At 42.6% G+C, this 21,192-nt stretch overlaps 1 protein-coding gene across 2 annotated transcripts in view; it reads left to right on the top strand.

Moving 5' to 3' along the window:
* LOC141106574 (tyrosine-protein phosphatase non-receptor type 9-like) overlaps positions 1 to 21,192 on the top strand; it is a 101,191-nt gene that overhangs the window by 71,449 nt on the left and 8,550 nt on the right. For both annotated transcript variants that reach the window (XM_073597468.1, XM_073597458.1), the window contains 4 exons: positions 3,955 to 4,045; positions 8,870 to 8,939; positions 9,383 to 9,461; positions 19,906 to 20,056. In XM_073597468.1, the coding sequence (XP_073453569.1) occupies positions 3,955 to 4,045; positions 8,870 to 8,939; positions 9,383 to 9,461; positions 19,906 to 20,056 (391 nt within the window). The remainder of the gene's footprint in view (positions 1 to 3,954; positions 4,046 to 8,869; positions 8,940 to 9,382; positions 9,462 to 19,905; positions 20,057 to 21,192) is intronic.

The raw sequence follows: 21,192 nt of genomic DNA, 5'->3' as shown, positions 1-21,192 counted from the left end.
GGCCAATGGAAAACATTTAAAGTACAGCACTTGCTGTTTAAAATATTCAGTGCTACTGGCTCCTGCTTCTTCTCAGTGCTGCTTCCCTAAACTTCTGGTCTTCACAGGAAAGAGTTCAGTGGACAGTGCCATCTCCAGCCAGGCTGTTAGCTTGGAGGAGGGAGAAGCAGGGGAGTGCCCTGCCATCACCGGCTACATGGCTGTGTGTTTCTTTTCATGAACACAGTGTAGGGAGACGGCTCTAGTCCCTGAATGCATGGGTGGCGTCACAGGATGCTGCAAGAGAAAGGAGCCACCCTGAAACAGGAAACATGGGGCAGCAGTCATGGCAGCAGATTATACAGGAATTTAGATAAGGAGTACAAGATTTTAAAAAAAGCTACTTACGACGTAAGTGATTAAATGAGCTGCTGAAAGGGCTTAAAAAAGGCTTTAATATCACTTTAAATCTCTTAAGTATTATATAGATCTGATTTATATAATTTGGTTTCTAACAAACTGTTATTTTAATTCTGTGCAATATATTGGTTGCAAAACCTTGTCAAATGCTTTTAGAAAAAGTGGCATTAGGTGTGTCTGCTAAACAACCAAAAACAATTCCGCCCACCCATTGGACCCTTTAATTGCTTATGTTCTATATATAAATGCTCTAGTTGGGGAGCAATTGTAGCTATCGCTTGCCATCAAAACTCTGAATTAACAACACCCCGAAACAGCACGCAAAACGTAGTGTGATTGCCAGAATTGGATTGCATGGGTGTGAACACCCATGCTATCCGATTCATGCGCGGCAAAAACAGGGTCCTGCACCATTTTGGTATGAATGCGGTGCAATTTGAGCCATACAGAATGAATGGCTCAAATCACAACACACAGACATCACATGTGATTTTCACAGGAATGAGGTGCAATTCCTGTGCAAATCACATGCGTTGTCCCGCACGGAAGTGTGTACGCAGGCTTCAAGTTGTTCTAAAGCCTTAAGGTTTTTTTTTTTTTTTTTTACCTTAATGCATTCCATGTGTCAGACTCTCCCCCTCACCCTCCTCACACTTACTTGAACCCCATCGTGATCCAGTGCTATGCATTAGAGCTGTGGCTCTCCTGGCTTTGTCCCTCCTCCCTGGGCAGATCGATAGCAGCGTGAGCCATTGGCTTCCACTCCTGTCAATCAACTGGGGGGGGGGGGGATGGAGCCTGCACTAGTGCCCCAATGGGAATCTGTTTCCAATTGGTGCACCAGCAAGAGAGGAGGAGCAGGAGGTGCGACAAGAGGAGGAACAGGGCCGCTCTGTGCAATTCTGGTGCACATAGCAGGTAAGTATAGATATGTTTATTTAAAAAAACACCACAACCACTTTAAGGTCAAAATTGCAACAAAAGATGATGTGAACAGTGAGCATTTCTGTTTAAACACATGGTGGCAGCCAGTGTGTGTGTGTGTGTGTGTGTGTGTGTGTGTGTGTGTGTGTGTGTGTAAGTTTAACTGTGCTGTTACCTGCCCCGGTGATGATTACTCTGTCTGGTTGCACTTAGATTAATTTCCCACTAGAGAAAATTCTCTGCACACAGCGAACCTGAGGCTCCGTTGACACTGGCGTTCCGGATTGCGGGCGGAATCAGCCTGCGATTCCACATCTCCCTGGCAATCCCCGTTATTTTCAATGGCACACAAACCGTGGTGTGATTTTGTCATGATTGTGGTAAAAGTTGGATTAACCCATTAAAGTAAAAATGAGAAGTCCAAGGATGAAAAGGTTTTAGTAAATCATGAGTTTTGTAGAGTAGAAAAATGAGGAGTTTGAGATTATTAAGTGGTGTTAATTTAAAGTAGGGCGGAAATTATGTTTTAAAATTACAATTGTGTGTGACTCTGTGCAAATGTGTTCCTAAAAAGGTATATAGAACTGAATGGGACTTTAATTGTGCCTCTAAGAAGTATAAATAGATGCAAAACAATTAATGAGAAAATACATTTTATTTTATTCAGTATAAAAGTTAATCATATATTACAGTTAATACCGTTGAAATGGATTCAGGGTGTGCAAATCCCCGATTTTAACAGAGTTATGGCCTACGCATTTCGCGGACGAGGCCTCTTCGTCAGGGCCTTTGTGTGTGACTCTGGGTGTGGTTTCCACCATTCTTGTTAATTATATCTGGAAAACCACAATTGCTCTTTGTGGGACTTTGAAGGCAACTTTTAACCCAAAAACAAGATTAAAAGAATATTTATTTTCTCGATTTTAAAAGGTTTGAACCATCTCTATTACATCACATATCACATTGTATAATTTTGTACAATATTTTATACTATGTAATATTTGTGATTTCAAACCTTTTAAATCGAGAAAATAAATGTTAATTATTCTTCTTTTTGGGTTAGAAGTTGCCTTCAAAGTCCTACAAAGAGCAATTGTGGTTTTCCAGTTATGTTTTAAGATTTGCCCAGAGTTGAGTTGGCCTTTAACATAAAGTTGGCTTGGACAAAGGACAGCCTAAAGCCTTGTACACACTACTAGTGAGTGTTTTTTTTTTTCCGTTCAACTCAAGTGTGCTGAATGAAGAAAAACTGACCGCTCGAGAGAAGCTGCTGTACTAACTATGCCATGTTAGTACAGCAATCTCCCTACTGAGCTATTCTGTTCTGAAAAGGGGTGCGGCCCCTGTTGATGCCATTGGCTGAGAGCGCTAATAGCAAGCCACTCAGCAGACCATTTTCGGTCAGAAGCCAACTAAAGGTTTCTATTGAACCGGCCGATGCCACCTGGCATTCGGCCCGTGTGTACTAGGCTTATGGGATAGTATATGACTTTTTTTCCTGGAGTATTGCTAACCTTTTTAAAAGCCTTTAGCAGAGATCGTTTGGTTTAAATGCTTAGGCTTTTGATATGTGACCAGCACTGGAGGCATTTTGGAAGAGCATTTTCTCCAAGAAAGCATTTAATCTTTTTGATGACCCTTAATCTGTTCCAGTAAGGCTTTTATAATATAGCTTTATATTAAAACTTAACCACTTCCCTTCAGACGGGAGCGGTGATATGCGAGTCATAGCTGCAGCCATGATCCTGATATTTCTTCAGCTGGCAATTCCTTTACAATGTGAAAATGATCCGAGTGCCTAAACAGCCGCCTGATCGCTTTTACAGGTGGCAGAAGGATGTCCCCTTCTAATAAATCCCAGATCTCTCCATAAAGAGGACCTGTCACGGCCCATGCTATCACAAGGGATGTTATTTATCCCTTGTGACAGCAATAAAGTTTATTAAAAAAAAAAAAAAAAGTGTCAAAAATAAAATTTTAAACAAGGGACTGTAGGTGCCCTGCATGCATATGTACATGTTGATCGCACCATACGTCAACTATTGCCATCAGAGTGAGAGCAAACATTCTAGCACCACACCTTACTTTGACACCATTCCCTGGGCGTGCACAATTTTAAAGTGCGACATGTTGGGTATCTATTTACTCAGCGTAACATCATCTTTTACATTTTTGGTATTATATTGTTTGTATTCAGTAGAATTCATTAAAATATATTTGTTCCTGAAAATTTACGTTTGATAAACCACAACAACCATTTTATTCTGTAGGGTCTCTGCTTATAAAAAATATAAAGTTTTGGGGTTTTAGGTAATTTTCTAGCAAAAAAAAAAATATCTATCTATCCTGTATGAGAGAAATGTCAGAATTGCCCCATACTAGAGGTGGTTAAGCAAGGGTGTGCTATAATATTTTCTTTACTAAAGTTTGATTTGAAATGTGTCAACTTCCTGGAGAACCTTTTTAAATTACAAAGAATTTTCCCCAGAAAGGAATTTGTTTTTGCACGGCTAAACTCTTAGGTTTATGACAACTAAATCTGAAACAATTTAGGGTACTATAGCGATAGCGTCTGTGGATTAGGTTTATATGTTGGCAACACAAAAGCATTAATGTCTTCTTTTTCCACAGGAAGCCTTACAATCAATCAAAGAATAGATATAGTGATGTCTTGTGCCTGGACCAGTCAAGGGTTAAGTTAGGTCTTATTGGAACAGATGAGGTAAGCTCATACAAAGTGTCATTTTGTCATATTAAATGTAACTTTCTGCATATAGGCTTACAACATATACCTCAGCTGCATTTTTATTTTTTACCCTTTTTTTTTAGCTTAAATGCTCTGTGGGTCTTTTACTGCTAAAGGGATGTAAATGATACTCCTGTTCTATTACAAAGCTGAGACTGTACAGTTGGTCCTTATGTAGGCAGAGTGTCCTATTCGCATTCAGTTTAGGAAAGGTAACAGTTTGTCCTGAACTTTAAAATCCTTGCAGTGTATACAACATATACGACTTGTTGTTTTCCTAAACAAAATTAGTTGCACTTACCAGTGCAATAGGCAAGTGTGCCACAAGATGGCGATACATTAGTTGAGAAGAAAAATTTACTTTCTTCAGTTTAGCTTTGGCTCCAATAACACAAGTATCCATTTGAATCAATTAAAAATATGATTGAATTTGGCCAGTGTTTCAGAACCATGTATAAAAAAAAATATTCCATAGGCCTATTTATTAAAGCAAAGAAATGGATATTTAACCACTTTAATGCCAGAGCATTTTTTTTTTTTTTTTTTTTTTTTGAGAAATGTCTCAGTCGCACACATCTTTTAAGCTTGTAGACTGCCCCAACATATTATACTTTTTTTTTTTTTTTTATTCGGTAAAGATGGGGGCTTTTGTTCAGTAGCAAGTATGGATAAATGTATTTGTTTTTTCTTTGTTTTTGTTGGGGGTAAATGGTGGGTAATGTAAGAATTTCTTATTGTCTTTAACAAGACCGCATTTACATAATTTACATGCACCCCATATATTTAATATTAAGAACATATGCCTCGGCGTGCTATCCCATCAATGCGACTTTTATGTAACCTAGCAGAATGGTAAAACTCAAAGTGAACTTATGCTTTTTACTTCAGGAGAGCTAGGTTGCAGAGCATGCAGTGAAAAAAAGTTTGCATAAATTGGTGGCATAACATTAAGATACAGTGAGGGTACTGCTGATTTTGTACGTTTGTCCACTGACAAGAAAAATGATCAGTCTATAATTAATATGGTAGGTTTATTTTAACAGTGACAGAATAACAAAAATATCCAGAAAAACGCATTTCAAAAAAGTTATTGATTTTCTTTTTAATGAGTGAAATAAGTATTTGACCCCTTCACAAAACATGACTTAGTACTTGTTGGCAAAACCCTTGTTGGCAATCACAGAGGTCAGACGTTTCTTGTAGTTGGCCACCAGGTTTGCACACATCTCAGGAGGGATTTTGTCCCACTTCTCTTTGCAGATTCTCTCCAAGTCATAAAGGTTTCGAGGCTGATGTTTGGTGACTCGAACCTTCAGCTCCCTCCACATTTTTTATGGGATTAAGGTCTGGAGACTGGCTAGGCCACTCCAGGACCTTAATGTGCTTCTTCTTGAGCCACTTGTTGCCTTGGCTGTGTGTTTTGGGTCATTGTCATGCTGGAAGACCCATCCACAACCCATTTTCAATGCCCTGGCTGAGGGAAGGTGGTTCTCACCTAAGATTTGACGGTACATGGTCCGTTTGATGCGGCAAAGTTGTCCTTAGCAGAAAATACCCCCCAAAGCATAATGTTTCCACCTCCATGTTTGACGGTGGGTATAGTGTTCTTGGGGTCATAGGCCGCATTCCTCCTCCTCCTCCAAATACAGCGAGTTGAGTTGATGCAAAAGAGCTCGATTTTGGTCTCATTTGACCACAACACTTTCACCCAGTTCTCCTCTGAATCATTCAGATGTTCATTAGCAAACTTCAGACAGGCCTGTACATGTGCTTTCTTAAGCAGGGGGACCTTGCGGGTGCTGCAGGATTTCAGTCCTTCACGGCGTAGTGTGTTACCAATTGTGTTCTTGGTGACTATGGTCCCAGCTGCCTTGAGATCATTGCCAAGATCCTCCCGTGTAGTTCTGGGCAGATTCTTCACCATTCTCATGATCATTAAAACTCTACGAGGTGAGATCTTGCATGGAGCCCCAGACCAAGGGAAATTGAGTTATTTTGTGTTTCCTCCATTATGTGAATAATCGCAGCAACTGTTGTCACCTTCTCTCCAAGCTGCTTGGTGATGGTCTTGTAGCCCATTCCAGCTTTGTGTTAGGTCTACAATCTTGTCCCTGTCATCCTTGGACAGCTCTTTGGTCTTGGCCATGCTGGAGAGATTGGAATCTGATTGCTTCTGTGGACAGGTGTCTTATTTTTTTTTTTTTTTACAGGTAAACTGAGATTAGGCGCGTTCCCTTTAAGAGAGTGCTCCTAATCTCAGCTCGTTACCTATATAGAAGACAGCTGGGAGTCACAAATCTTGCAGATTGGGGATAAAATACTTATTTTACACATTAAAATGCAAATCAATTTATAACTTTTTTGAATATTTTTGTTGTCCTGTCTTTTACTGTTAAAATAAACATACCATTAAAATTTATAGACTGATCATTTGTTTGTCAGTGGGCAAATGTGCAAAATCAGCAGGGGTTCAAATACATTTTCCCTCACTGTAAGTCAGGTTGACAAGGGCACAAATTAACATGACAGCAAGATTTTCACAGGTTTTCAAAAGTTAAAACTTCAAATTGTAATGCGCCCACTGGTGTGTATTTGATGCTTGCACAGTGTCATCTGATGTCATTGTTACAACCTGAGGAATTTTCTCTCCCCCCTTCTTTTTTATTTTTTTATTTTTTACACTTTTACAGGGTCTGAATCTGATCATCCCTTCTGAGCTCCCATGCCCCTACTATTAGTGATCGCTTGCTGGCTACAGTCAGTTTGTAACTTTTCACTCCTTTGTGTAGATTTCCATGCAGGGGCCCAAATGAACTATTTAAAGTGAAAGGTAATATGGCACTAGTCCCTATCTCAGCCACCCCCTCCTCTAAATAAACAGGCTTTTTTACAACCTTTGCAAAAGTGAATGTTCACTAAGCTTAGTAAATACAGTGGGGAAAATAATTATTTGATCCCCTGCAGATTTTGTAAGTTTGCCCACTTGCAAAGAAATGAAGGGTCTATAATTGTTATCATAGGTGTATTTTAAACGATAGAGACAGAATATCAACCAAAAATCCAGAGAAAAACGCATGATACAAATGTTATAAATTGAGTTGCAGTTCAGTGAGTAAAATAAGTATTTGATCCCCTACCGACCAACAATAATTCTGTCTCCCACAGACTGGTTACAGTATGTGCTCATGTGGTACACAGATTAGTCCTGTCAATTTTAAGAAGGCTGGCCTAATGACAGCTTGTTATGCGTATAAAAGACACGTGTCCACAGAAGCTCTTCCTTCCATTCAAACCTCACCATAATGAGCAAAACCTAAGAGCTGTAAATGGACATCAGGGACAAGTTTGTAGACCTGCACAAGGCTGGAATGGGCTACAAGACCATTAGCAAGAAGCTTGGTGAGAAGGATACAACTGTTGGAGAGATTATTCACAAATGGGGGAAAAAAATACAAAATAACCATCAATCTCCCTCGGTCTGGAGCACCATGCAAAGTTTTGCCTCATGGGATAAAGATGATCATGAGAAAAGTGGGGGATCAGCCCAAAACTACACAGGAGGAGCTTGTGAATGATCTTAAGGCAGTTAGGACCACAGTCACCAAACAAACCATTGGTGATGCAATACGCCGCCATAGATTGAAATCTTGCAGCGCCCGCAAGGTCAACCTCCTCAAGAAGGCACATGTATATGCCCATCTAAAGATTGCCAATGAACATCTAAATGATTTAGAGAAGGATTGGGAGAAAGTGCTGTGCTTAGATGAGACCAATATTGAACTCTTTGGCATTACCTCGACTCACCGTGTTTGGTGGAAGAAAAACGTTGACTATGACCCTAAGAACATCCCTGCAGTCGAGCACGAAGGTGGAAACATTATTATGCTTTGGGGCTGTTTTTCTGCTAAAGGTACAGGCTGTCTTTGCCGCATTGAGAGGCCATGGCCATGTTTTGGAAAATCTTGGATGAGAATCTTCCATAAGCCAGAAAACTGAAGATGGGTCTTCCAGCATGACAGTGACCCAAAACACACTGCCAAGGCAACAAAGGACTGTCTCAAGAAGAAGCACATTAAGGTCAAGGAGTGGACTAACCAGGCTGCAGACCTTAATCCTATAGAAAATGTATGGCGGGAGCTGAAACTTTGCATTGCCAAGCGACAGCCAAGAACCCTTAAGGATTTAAAGAAGATCTGTGAAGAGTAGACCAAAATCCCCCCTGAGATGTGTGCAAACTTGGTCACCAACTACAAGAAACGTCTTACCTCTGTGCTTGCCAACATGGGTTTCTACACCAAGTACAAAGTCATGGTTTTGCTTGGGGATCAAATACTTATTTTACTCACTGAACTGCAACTCAATTTATAACATATGTATTATGTGTTCTGGATTTTTGGTTGATAGTCTGTCTCTATCATTTAAAATATACCTATGATAAACATTATAGACCCTTCATTTCTCTAAGTGGGCAAACATACAAAATCTGCAGGGGATCAAAAACATTTTTATCCCATTGTAAGATGACACTGCGTTTAGGTCACTCATCCGAACATGCAAAGGATTTTTTTTTTTACATTCTGCTGCACACTTCTGGGTTTTTAATTGCTAACACGGGTTTTTTTCTACTCCTTTAGAAAGTTGGTAATCTGTAGTGATAAATCTAATTCCACCTACTCTGTAGCCAACTGCTGTAATGGGTTTATACTGTTGGCTATTATTGCCGATCTTGACACAAAAGTTATTATATTAATGACTACATTTAATGAGTCCATTACACTTTATAACACTTTGATTTTGCAGACCACTGACTATATAAATGCCAGTTTTATGGACGGGTATAAAAGGAAAAATGCCTACATTGCAACACAAGGTAAGATGTATTAATTGCACATGCTTTCAGCTTATCTATCATTGTGTGTGGGTTGCCTGAAAGTTTTATGCATATAAAGAAATTGGCTGCATTTAACAGATCTTCATTACACGACTAGGTCCTGATACCTTTCTTACTGGCATTCTTCTTTGTAAGAGACTTATTTTGTGAGTGCAGTCCCATATACCAACATGCAGCTGATACTAATCTTTACCTTCAATGGTGAGATTCGGTAGAGGGACCAGAAATGGTATTGTGCACAATTCAGGGTACTCTAAAGATAATCTGAGGATGACTGCAGCTACTTGCAGATGGTTTTATGGACCCGGGATTTAAGTAAAGTCTTATTTGGTTTTATTTTTTACAGTAACTTTTGATGCAAACTGCATTTCAGTGGAATGACAACTCCTTGATGATTGATTTTTTTTTTTTTTTTTAACCAGGTCCTTTGCCTAAAACATTTGATGATTTTTGGCGCATGGTGTGGGAACAGAGAGTTTTAATAATTGTTATGACAACGAGGTAAAGTGCAACATTTTCCAAAAAACTATAGGCAATGATCATTAAAATTTGATTAGCTGCTTTAATTGGGTTAGATTACAATACATTTCTCCTAACTTCCCCAACAGTGTGAGTCCTTCAATCCTACACGAATCAACATGGCATAATTCTATAAAGATGATTTTACTCTCCTCACAGACATATATGGTGTAATTCAATAAAGAACATCTTACTCTGCTCACTGTCATACATGGAAATAACTTGCCAGAGTAAAAAAAAATAGATTTTGTGCTTGTGTGTTCTACTTTTAAACCTTTTGTTTCAGCTTTTTGTATGCAATATACTGCACAGTATACAGTGGATATAAAAAGTCTACACATCCCTGTTAAAATGGCAGGTTTGTGTGATGTAAAAAAATTAGACAAAGATCACTTCATAAATCTTTCCACCTTTAACCACTTCACGCAAAATAGCGTACCTGTACATTATTTTGTTGAAGTGGTTTTACCGGGGTGATGCCTGCAGCCAGAGGCATCCACCCCTGTACCGTTTTGTTTGGAGCTGGCGGTCGGCTTTCTCATGATAACAGCTGATGCGGCTAATGAGCTGCTCGGCCGTTCTTACCCGCCGCTTCGCCCGGGTATCTCGTTCCAGCATGAGACCCAAGCGTCCAACCGGCATGTCCGCCGGATGGCCAGAGACCCGAACAAAGCCGGAATTGGCTTTGATTGTGTCTCTGATGTAGTAACACGGAAGCGACGTCTCTTCCAGTTTGCTCGACTGCCAATGACGCGGATTTAAAAAAAAAAAAAAAATCAGTGTTTCAAAATGCAGATTTTGGCGTTTTCAATACTTTGAAGTGCAAAGGAGGAATTTGGGGTCTTTTAGATCCCAGATCCCTCCATAAAGAGTACATGCCACTACCTATTACTGTCACAAGGGATGTTTACATTCCTTGTGACAGCAATAAAAGTTATGAGATTTAAAAAATTTTTTTAACCAAAGAAACCGCATACATATGTCGCGCCCACAAATGTACACAGTTTTCAAATCACACATGTGAGGTATCGACACGATTGTTAGAGCTAGTAAAAGACCTCCTCTGCAACTCTAAACTGGTAACTGTTAAAAATTTTAAAATGTCACCTATGGAGATTTTTAAATACCGTAGTTTGTCCCCATTCCACAAGTGTATGCAATTTTAAAGTGTAACATGTTGGGAATAACATCTTTCACAATATGCAAAAAAAATTGTTATAACATTACTGTTTTTTCTTATTTTTAAATTCAAGAGAGCGTATTTTTGAAAAAAATATTGCGTTTGGAAAAATTGCTGCACAAATACCGTGTGACATAAAATATTGCAACTGCCGCCATGTTCTCTAGCCTCATTGCTAAAAAAGGATATTGTAACGACACCCTGAGTATGAAAGGGGTTAAAGCCATTTAGAACGTGCCATTTCTGAACACAAAGGCAGCTACCGAACACTCCAATCAGCCGAACAAGAAACCCATATGAATAATTCTTCCCCCCAAGTACGAGACAAGGCTCTATACGGAGGGTCAAACAGGAATCAGACTCTTTATTGAAACAGGCTCTTTTTATACATTTGAGAATACTGCAGGCGCCACATGAACAATGACCCGGATCCAACCACATCACACAATGGTCACATAACAAGCCCCCAATTAAGGATGAGCTCTGGCGTGTTCGCACGCTGCACGTGCCGAGCCCACCAGGAAGTGGGCGCAGCGCTAATCACAGGCAGTGAGACATTTCCCGATCTCTGCAGCCGCACATCATGAAATATCTCACTGCCTGTGATTAGCGCTGCGCCGTGCCGACTTCCTGGCAGGCTCGGCATGTGCAGCATGCTGCACATGCCGGAGCTCGTCCTTACCCCCAATACACATTATTCTGAGTGTCAATACCTCCCCTAGCAGACAACAGGTGAGTTCATTAGCACACTTAATAATAGGTGAAGGAAAAACTGCCTCAGACAAGATTAACACAATTTACGTATCCAGACAAAAGCAACATCGTTAAGTAATAGACGGTTGGTCTCTTACATTGAGCTTCCTGGAATGCCCATATTAGGAGTTATACTTCCTGGCCATAGACCTCACAGTGTACAGGGGATAAAATCTTCATATTTCTTGAGAGATATTGTTAATAATTATTACTGTCCCATTTGAAGTAATCCAATCATATTCTCAGGGTTCATTCTTTACTTGGTCACCCTGCACCCAAAAGTGACTCCCATCACATGGCTCCCTCCTTGTGGGACACTCCGGCAGACCCGGCTCGATCATTCTCGGGTCAACTTGGGGATGTCCGGAACTAGGAGGCCGGAGTGACATCTGTTTGCCGGGACAACCCGGGTCGGTAGCTGACGGTGAAATTGTAAGGTTGCAGGGCTAAGCTCCACCGCAGCAACCTTCCATTGTCTTCTGAGACCCGGTTAAGCCAGACCAATGGGTTGTGATCGTGACTAATGAAAATTCCTGTCCGTACAAATAAGGGTTCAACTTTTTAAGTTATCCTCCCCGATTTGGCTCAGCACAGCCCCCAGTCCAAACATGGAAGCATCTGTGTGGACAAGGAAACGTTTGTTAGGTACTGGGGCAGCCAAGACGGGCATTTAGAAGCGCTTGCTTTAGGGCTAGAAACGCGGCTTCACAAGCTGGAGACCACAGGATCTACCTAGGTAAATTCTTTTTAGTCAGGTCAGTCAGGGGCTTGGAGATAGCACTATAATCAGAGAAAAAATGTCGGTAGTACATCCCAGACTGCTTCAGGGGGATATGGTAGGGGGTTGTCGAAGGGGTGCTTGTCCAGGGGTCTCTACTTTATGCACAGCCAGGGTCGTGTAGCCCAGTTTTTGGGAGAAAGTCACCTGTTTCTCCCGCAGAAGCCGCTTAACCTTCTTTGTGGGGCTTAACCGGTCCCCTAGCTGTACGAGGCTAATGAGGTCAGTCTGGGGGTCTCTCTCTAGTAAGTCAGGGAGGTGTAAAGTTTCGGAGTCGTCCGCAGCAGTGGCACATACTGCAGCAGCATCCTCCTGCCGTTCCTGATACTCCGTCCGCATGTTCACATGAAAGGTTCGCTGGATTCTTTCATCTGCACAGCTGGCAATAACATAGGTAGTATCACATACCTGAGCTACTACTTTATACGGGCCTTGCCAAGATGCCTGCATCTTGTCGGTCTTCACAGGTTTGAGCACTAAGACCTTCTGCCCAACCTGGAAGATACGCTGTCGGCCCCCCCGATCGTACCATCTCTTCTGTCTCCCCTGGGCCGCCTGGAGATTCTCCCTTGCCACCAGAGACAGTTACTCCATGTGGTCTGTGAGTTCCAGAACATGGGGCACTATGGGGGTTCCCTCCTGCTCTGTCTCTCACTCCCAGTGTCCTCTAATGAGATGAAACGAGGGGGTCCAAATCATTCCTCAGAAGAACATCCGCTGGCAAATCCATCACCCCCACATTCACGTATCCCCAACCAAACCCCCAAACCAGGTGAACACGGGCAACGGGTAGCCGGAAAATGGTGCCTCCTGCTACCCTTATGGCTACGGTGTCTCCAGTGTGTTGGCTCTCTGGGATGAGGTTCTTCTGTAGTAGGGTCATGGTGGCGCCAGTATCACGTAGGCCATTGGCTACCTTTCCATTAACCCAGATAGTCTGCCTGTGTTGCTGCCTGTTGTCCTGGTTAGCTGCTTGTTGATCTTCCTCAACGTAGTGAGCCGCAGGTATGGATGTGCGGGGATTACCCTCTGCTGACTTTCTCCACGACTGGGACTGCTGGATTCAACGGACAGTCTGGCTTTTTGTGCCCCAGCTGTTTACACCCGAAACACCTGATGGGTTGTGAGTAGTCCTGGGGGTTGAACCTGGGCTGCTGAGAATATGTGGCCGCTGGAGGGGGTGCCGCTGATCGATAATCCACCCGAAGTGTTGTCTTGACCGAAGGGTTATCCAGGTTGCGTGCGTCTGTGTATTCGTCCACCAGGCGAGCTGCTTCAGGCAAGGTTTTCGGTCCCGGACCCACTCTCTGACTTCTGGGGACAGCTTGTCAAAGAAGTGCTCCAGCAGGAACACTGCAGCACCTCTTCCCCGGATACTGCTTATCAACCAGCGACCCAGTGGGATGCCGTGCGGTGTAGGCGGCATGCCCACTCATTATACGAGTCTCCAGTCTGCTTGCTCGTCTCTCAGAACGGCCTCCGGTGTGACGGTATACCTGGCCAAAAGTGCTTCTTTTACCAGCCCATAGTTCATAATCTCCTCGGCTGGGATGGTCCTGAATACTTCACTGGCACGGCCAGACAATTTCCCAGACAAAATGGTAACCCATTCCTCTGTGGGCACCCGGTGTAGGGCACATTGCTGTTCAAAATCGGCAAGGGTACCCATCAATCTACCCTTCTGTTTCGATGAAATTTTTAAGAGCAGTGACTCCTGTTGCTGCAGCACCTCTTTGCTGTAGCCAATTTGCCTCCATCGCCGCTATAACTCGGTCTATAATCTTCCGCCATAGGGTTAGGGCCATAATGTGCCAGTCTTATGTTAACAGCCCGATCAAAACTTGCCTCTTCGGGTGTCCTGTCTGTTACGCTGGGCCTTTCGGTTATGTTGGGTCTTTCGGCTCTATCAATTACAACTAGTTCTGCGATAATGTCCCTCTTCTTACGGTTGTTGGCCGGTCGGCCCCAGTTCTCCAGTAAGTCCTTGAAGGTAGAGCGCTTTAGCCGTTCATACTGTGCTTCCATTGGCCTGTGCCCTCTTGTAGCTGTCCTTCTGGGCTGTGGGAATCATCCCGCTGCTTGCCACCAATAGTAACGACACCCCGAGTATGAAAGGGGTTAAAGCCGTTTAGGACATTCCATTTCCAAACACAAAGGCAGCTACCGAACACTCCAATCAGCCAAACAAGAAACCCATATGAATAATTCTCCCCCCCCCCCAAAAGTACGAGACGAGGCTCTGTACGGTAGGTCAAACAGGAATCAGACTCTTTATTGAAACAAATGCAGGCTCTTTTTATACACTTGAGAATACTGCAGGTGCCACATGAAGAATGACCTGGATCCACCCACAACATCACACAATAGTTACATAACGAGCCCCCAATACACATTATTTTGAGTGTCAATACCTCCCCTAGCAGACAACAGGTGAGTTCATTAGCACACTTAATAATAGATGAAGGGAAACAAGACAAGATTAACACAATTTACTTATCCAGACAAAAGCAACATCGTGAACTTCCTGGAATGCCCATATTAGGAGTTATACTTCCTGGCCATAGACCTCACAGTGTACAGGGGATACAATCTTCATATTTCTTGAGATATTGTTAATGAATATTACTGTCCCATTTGAAGTAATCCAATCGTGTTCTCAGGGTTCATTCTTTTCTTGGTCACCCTGCACCCAAAAGTGACTCCTGTCACAGAGATATAATGTTTGGGGGTTCTAAGTAATTTTCTAGCAAAAAATACTGATTTTAACTTGTAAACAATAAGTGTCAGAAATGTGCTTGGTCTTGAAGTGGTTAATGTGACCTATAAACTGTACAACTCAATTTAAAAACAAACTGAAATCTTTTGGCGGGGGAGGGGGGAGAATAATGTGCATAATTGTGTACAACCTCTTATAACTAGGGATGTAGCTGTGTTCATAATTAAGCAATCACATTCAAACGCATGTTAAATAGGAGTCAGTACACACCTGCCGCCATCATTTAAAGTGCCTCTGATTAACCCCAAATAAAGTTCAGCTGTTCTAGTTGGTCTTTCCTGACATTATCAGAGGGATCGCATTGTTAAAAGGTATCAGTCAGGAGAAGGGTACTTAAGAATTTCCAAGCATTAGCTATACCATGGAACACAGTGAAGACAGTCATCAAGTGGAGAAAATATTGCACAACCAGTGACTTTACCAAGAACTGGACGTCCCTCCAAAATTGATGAAAAGACGAGAAGAAAACTGGTCAGGGAGGCTGCCAAGAGGCCTACAGCACCATTAACCACTTCAGCCCCGAAAGGCTTTACCCTTATGTTTTTTTGTTTTGTTTTTTGAGAATCATACTTACCTAGGTGGATGCAGCATCAGACCGATGCTGCAGCTGTCCCTCGACATCTCAGCACAGAGAACCGAGCCTCCGAACATCGCCAATGGCTCCGTTCTCACTCCTCTCAGAGCAGAGAGCTGCTGACTGTCAGTCAGCATCTCTCCTGCTCTGTTCCTCCACGCTCATTGTAGCGATGAGCTGTGGAGGGACGGGGAGCTGCCGTCCCAGCGGCTTGCTGAGACTGCAATCAGTCAAGGCAGCTGGCGGATCCAGACTTCTGAAGTCGGGATGACACGCTGCCTCGACTGATTGCAATGACATCAGCGAAAAGCGATCTTCAGACCACTCTCCGCTGAAAACGGGTCACAGGGAGTGCAAAATGAATTGCACTCCTGTGACCTCAGGCTGGATTTCTCCTTTTAATGACCAGGCCATTTTTTGCGATACGACGACGCTGCGTTACTTGAACTGACAATTACACGGGCGTGTGACACTGTACCCAAATAAAATTGATGACCTTTGTCTCTCACAAATTGAGCTTTCTTTTGGTGGTATTTGATCACCGCTGCGGTTTTTTTATTTTTTTGCGCTATAAAGAAAATAAGACCGTCAATTTGAAAAAGAAAAATATATTTTTTAGTTTTTGCTATAATACATATCCAGTAAAAATAAAAATAAAAATTTAGTCATCAGTTTAGGCCAATATGTATTCTTCTATATAATTTTAGTAAAAAAATCGCAATAAGTATACATTGATTGGTTTGCGCAAAAGTCATAGCGTCTACAAAATAGGGGATAGATTTATGGCATTTTTATCTTGTATTGGCGGTGATCAGCGATTTTTAGCAGAATTGCGGCGGACAGATCAGACACCTTTGAAACTTTTTTGGGACCAGTGACATTATTTCAGTGATCAGAGCTAAAAATATGCACTGATTACTGTATAAATGACACTAGCAGGGAAGGGGTTAACAATAGGGGGCGATCAAGGGGTTATGTGTTTCCTAGGTAGGTGTTTCTAACTGTGGGGGGAGTGGACTGACTGGAAGCACAGAGATCGCTGATCCTGATCACTAGGAACAGACGATCTTTCTGTACTCCCCTGTCAGAACGGGGATCTGCTTTGTTTACATAGGCAGATCCCCGTTCTTTCTCTCTGAGAAGCTATCGTGGGTGGCCGCGGACATAGTGGGTGCCAGACCCGTGCATCTGCTTCCCTGCTGTGCAGCAGGCGCGCGGGCAGTGTCTCGTGCACAAAACGACGTACGGGTACGTCATTTCGCGCAATAGGGCCGCCCTGCCGCAGTATATATGCGGTGGGGGTCCTTAAGTGGCTAAAAGAGCTGCAGGAATATCTGGCAAGTACTGGCTGTGTGCTACATGTGACAACAATCTCCTGTATTCTTCATATGTTTGGGCTTTGGGGTAGAGTGGCAAGACAAAAGCCTTTACTTACGAAGAAAAATATCCAAGCCCGGCTAAATTTAGCAAAAACACATCTAGTCTCCCAAAAGCATGTGGGAAAATGTGTTATGGTCTGATTAAGAAAAAATTCAGCTGTGGTTCGGATGAGACCAAAGCTGAAAGCAAGGGGCTCCAAAAGGAAACTCCTTGCGGCATGTGTATTGAGCAGAATTTTTTTAATGCAAAAAGTAGAAATCAATACCAAAAATATGAGAAATGTCAAACCTTCAGCACATCAGAGATGAAAACATTCACAACAATGTTGTCATGAGCTATTAAAAACACACCCGGGCTCTCAGTCATTCAACACCACACACACACCAGGGAACTGATGGGAGCTAGCAATGTATGGAGGCAAAAAAAAAACAGCGTAGGTCCACAGTGGCCAATGATGAACAGTGAGGGGGACCAAGTATGTCAGAAGGCTCACGTGAAAATGGGCCACTATAATATATGGCAATGTAGATGAACTGGGACAGCTGACTTGTGAGTAGGCACTGAGATCCACAGGGGGATCAGGTTCAAGCAGTTGTAAAAAGCTGGCAGCTAGTTCGTGGATGGCCGAGGGAGCGAGGGGAAGAAAGAAGAGCAGTACACAGGTAATACAAGTGGGATGTATCCACATGTCAGTGGCGGTTGTAGAGCAGTTAACAGGTAACTCTGGGTGAAACTGTCCATGGGACATAGTTCCCAGTGTTACCCTAAATCCCAAACCAAGGTTGAACTTTTTGGCCGTAATTCCAAAAGATATGTTTGGCGCAAAAACAACACTATACATGACCAAAAAGAACGCCATACCCACAGTGAAGCATGGTGGTGGCAGCATCATGCTTTGGGGCTGTTTTTCTTCAGCTGGAACAGGGCCTTAGTCAAGGTAGAGGGAATTATGAACAGTTCCAAATACCAGCCAATATTGGCACAAAACTTTTAGGCTTCTGCTAGAAAGCTGAACATGAAGAGGAACTTCATCTTTCGGCATGACAACTACCCAAAGCATACATCCAAATCAACAAAGGAATGGCTTCACCAGAATAAGATTAAAGTTTTGGAATGGCCCAGACCTGAATCTGATTGAAAATCTGTGGGGTGATCTGAAAAGGGCTGTGCACAGGAGGTGCCATCGTAATCTGACAGATTTGGAGTGTTTTTGTAAAGAGTGGGCAAATATTGCCAAGTCAAGATGCACCATGCTGATAGTCTAATACCCAAAAAGACTGAGTGTTGTAATAAAATCAAACGGTGCTTCAACAAAGTATAAGTTTAAGGGTTTGCACACTTATGCAACCTTATTTGTTTTTTTTTATTTTTACTCCTGCCCCCCACCCTCAAAAGATTTCAGTTTTTCAGTTGAGTTGTACAGTTTATTCAGATCACATTAAAGGTGGAAAAGGTTCTGAAATTACCGTATTTATCGGCGTATAACACGCACCCCAATTTAGGAGGGAATTTTAAGGAAAAAAAACTTTTAGGAGGGAAGTTGAAGGGAAAAAAACTTACATTTAAATGCCCATCATTGCAGCCTTCTCAGTGCAGCCTTGCCCCAGTGCAGCCTTCCCCAGTGCAGCCTTCGTCAGTGCAGCCTTCGTCAGTGCAGCCTTCGTCAGTGCAGCCTTCGTCAGTGCAGCCTTCGTCAGTGCAGCCTTCGTCAGTGCAGCCTTCCCCAGTGCAGCCTTCCCCAGTGCAGCCTTGCCCAGTGCAGCCTTCGATCCCCTGTCTTCAAAATCGCCGACCGCGATTTGAAAATGGCGCCGCCGGCGCCGAAATACACAGAGCCGGTCCTCGGCTCTTTCCGGCGGCTCTCGTTCACTTTCGGCTCCACTCGTAGTCCCGAGCGGAGCTATCCGAACCTAGCCGAGTAGGTTCGGATAGCTCCGCTCGGGACTACGAGTGGAGCCGAAAGTGAACGAGAGCCGCCGGAAAGAGCCGAGGACCGGCTCTGTGTATTTCGGCGCCGGCGGCGCCATTTTCAATTCGCGGTCGGCGATTTTTAAGTTTTGACAGCTCGGGATCGCATGGTATCGGCGTATAACACGCACCTGCGACTTTCCCCTGATGTTAAGGGGAAAAAAGTGCGTGTTATACGCCGATAAATACGGTATTTATCTTTGTCATTTTTTTACATCACAGAAACCTGACATTTTAACAGGGGTGTGTAGACTTTTTATATCCACTGTATCTTATGATAGATCAAAGATGTTGCCCCATGTTTTTACTGTTAGGCATAGGCATTTACATGATAGCCTTGAAATAAAAACAAATGAAAAACTAAAATACAGACTTGCTATGGTAAGTGCAGTTTAATATGCTCACTCACCCACTGTACTAATAATTAGTCCATAGACGATATAAAAAAAAAACTGGTCTTGCCTGATAAGATTCCCACTTTTCTTTCTCTCTAAGAACGATATTAATTCTCTGTAATCTTTTGCATTATTATGGTTGTAGGCATAAATGTTTTAGGCAGTGCTGGGTTATTTTTGAGACTGCTTTGTCAGCTGCGTTGGCTTTGTATGCATTTGAATTTGAATGCATGTTCCCTTCTGTGGAAATTAGAAGAAATAAATAGCTGATATTTCCCCATTTACTGACTTACCATGCCTTATTCTATCAAATTAGGGGAAGGGGCTGTGTTTCCTCTTGTCGGAGTCTCCAGCAAGAACAGCAGTGAGCAGCACTGTAGTCAAATCACCAAATCTTGCTCCAAATTTCTTGATACTAGCACTGCTATTTCTAAGGAGGAATTCCAGACAAAACATACATGTTTCAGGGTACTACTTAGGCACAACACTTCTTAATCTTCCCTATAACATATGAAATCTTCAGTTTAACTTAAGTTTTATGCCTTTACAGCTGTTATGTCAGGCAAAATGATTTAGTATGTTAATTTAAGGTTTTTTTTCTTTTTTTTAAATCCCTCAATAGAGTAATAGAAAGAGGTAGAATAAAATGTGGACAGTACTGGCCTCTTGAAGCAGGAAGAAGTGAAGATTCTGGACACTTTGTCATCAGAAACATCCATATAGATCTTTTCCAAGACTTCAAACTAACTCACTTGGATCTTTATAATAAGCAAGTATGTGAACCAGTCTTTTCTGATCATAAATGACAATAGAGCTGACTTTGTCTCCGTTCCTACTTATTAAAGTGGAGCTCTACCCAAAAGGGGAAACTCTGCTTGTTTGCTTTCTTCCCCCCTCCGCTGCTACATTTGGCACCTTTTGGGGGGATCAGGTACCGTTTTTTGACCGGTACCCATCTCCAATTCTGGGGGGAACTTGCCATGGCTTCACTTCTGGTTTCCCTTACAAGGAATGGTGGTGGCAGCACCCGAGAGCCGATTATAAAATCGGCTGGGGTGCCGACGACATGGGATCTCTGGACAAGTAAGTGGCCTAATAATAAAAGTCAGAAGCTACAGTTTTTGTAGCTGCTGACTTAATTTTTTTGGTGTGGGGGGGCTGGAGCTCTGCTTTAATAACTTTGTTTACTTTCTCATTCATTAAGGCTCTGTTCACATCTAAGCGTTGCTATTTTACAGGCGTTTTTCATGCATTTTTGCAGTTTTTGTACAGGTGTTTTCAAGGTTAAAAGGTCACCAATGTAAAAGCAGTAAAATGCCTGTAATCTGCCAAAAAAGAAGCTCATGTACTTTTTTGGGCAACGGCAGTTTGCTTTAAGTGACAGAACGCTCGGATGTGAACAGGGGCCATTGAAATGAATGGGATTTGTCCTGTTGGGCGTTTTTAGAGCTGAGGCTTAGAGCAGAAAAATGCCTAGGTGTGAACGGAGCTTAAAAGATGCAGAATTCAGAGACTTTTCATTATACTACACCCCACAGAAGGTTTTTGATATTGGCAAATGATAACCAACCTGGTGTCATCCCTTCCACTCCAAGCATGCCTCTGATTTTTCCTACTCTCCTAGGGGGTGGCTGCCTTTTCTCTACCAGGTCTATCATAGACTCCCTCCATCAGGGAAACTATCTGGCCTCTGTAGAGATCAAGGACGCATACTTGCATGTGCCTGTTTTTTCAGCACATCAGCAATTCTTTCTCTTTGTTGTGGGTCCCCAGCTCTTTCAGTTTGTGGCCTCTCTTCCACACCCTGTATGTTCACCAAGGGTTCTAGACCCTGTGCTTTCCTTGTTATGGTTATCCCAAATGGCCCCACACCTCTGTGTTTATAGTGTTGCATTCAGCATTGCTTTGT

The sequence above is a fragment of the Aquarana catesbeiana genome, linkage group LG01 (assembly GCF_042186555.1).
Source record: "Aquarana catesbeiana isolate 2022-GZ linkage group LG01, ASM4218655v1, whole genome shotgun sequence".
NCBI classification, from domain to species: domain Eukaryota; kingdom Metazoa; phylum Chordata; class Amphibia; order Anura; family Ranidae; genus Aquarana; species Aquarana catesbeiana.
Note: the sequence above shows the minus strand (reverse complement) of the source record. Positions and strands in the feature narration are given on the sequence as shown.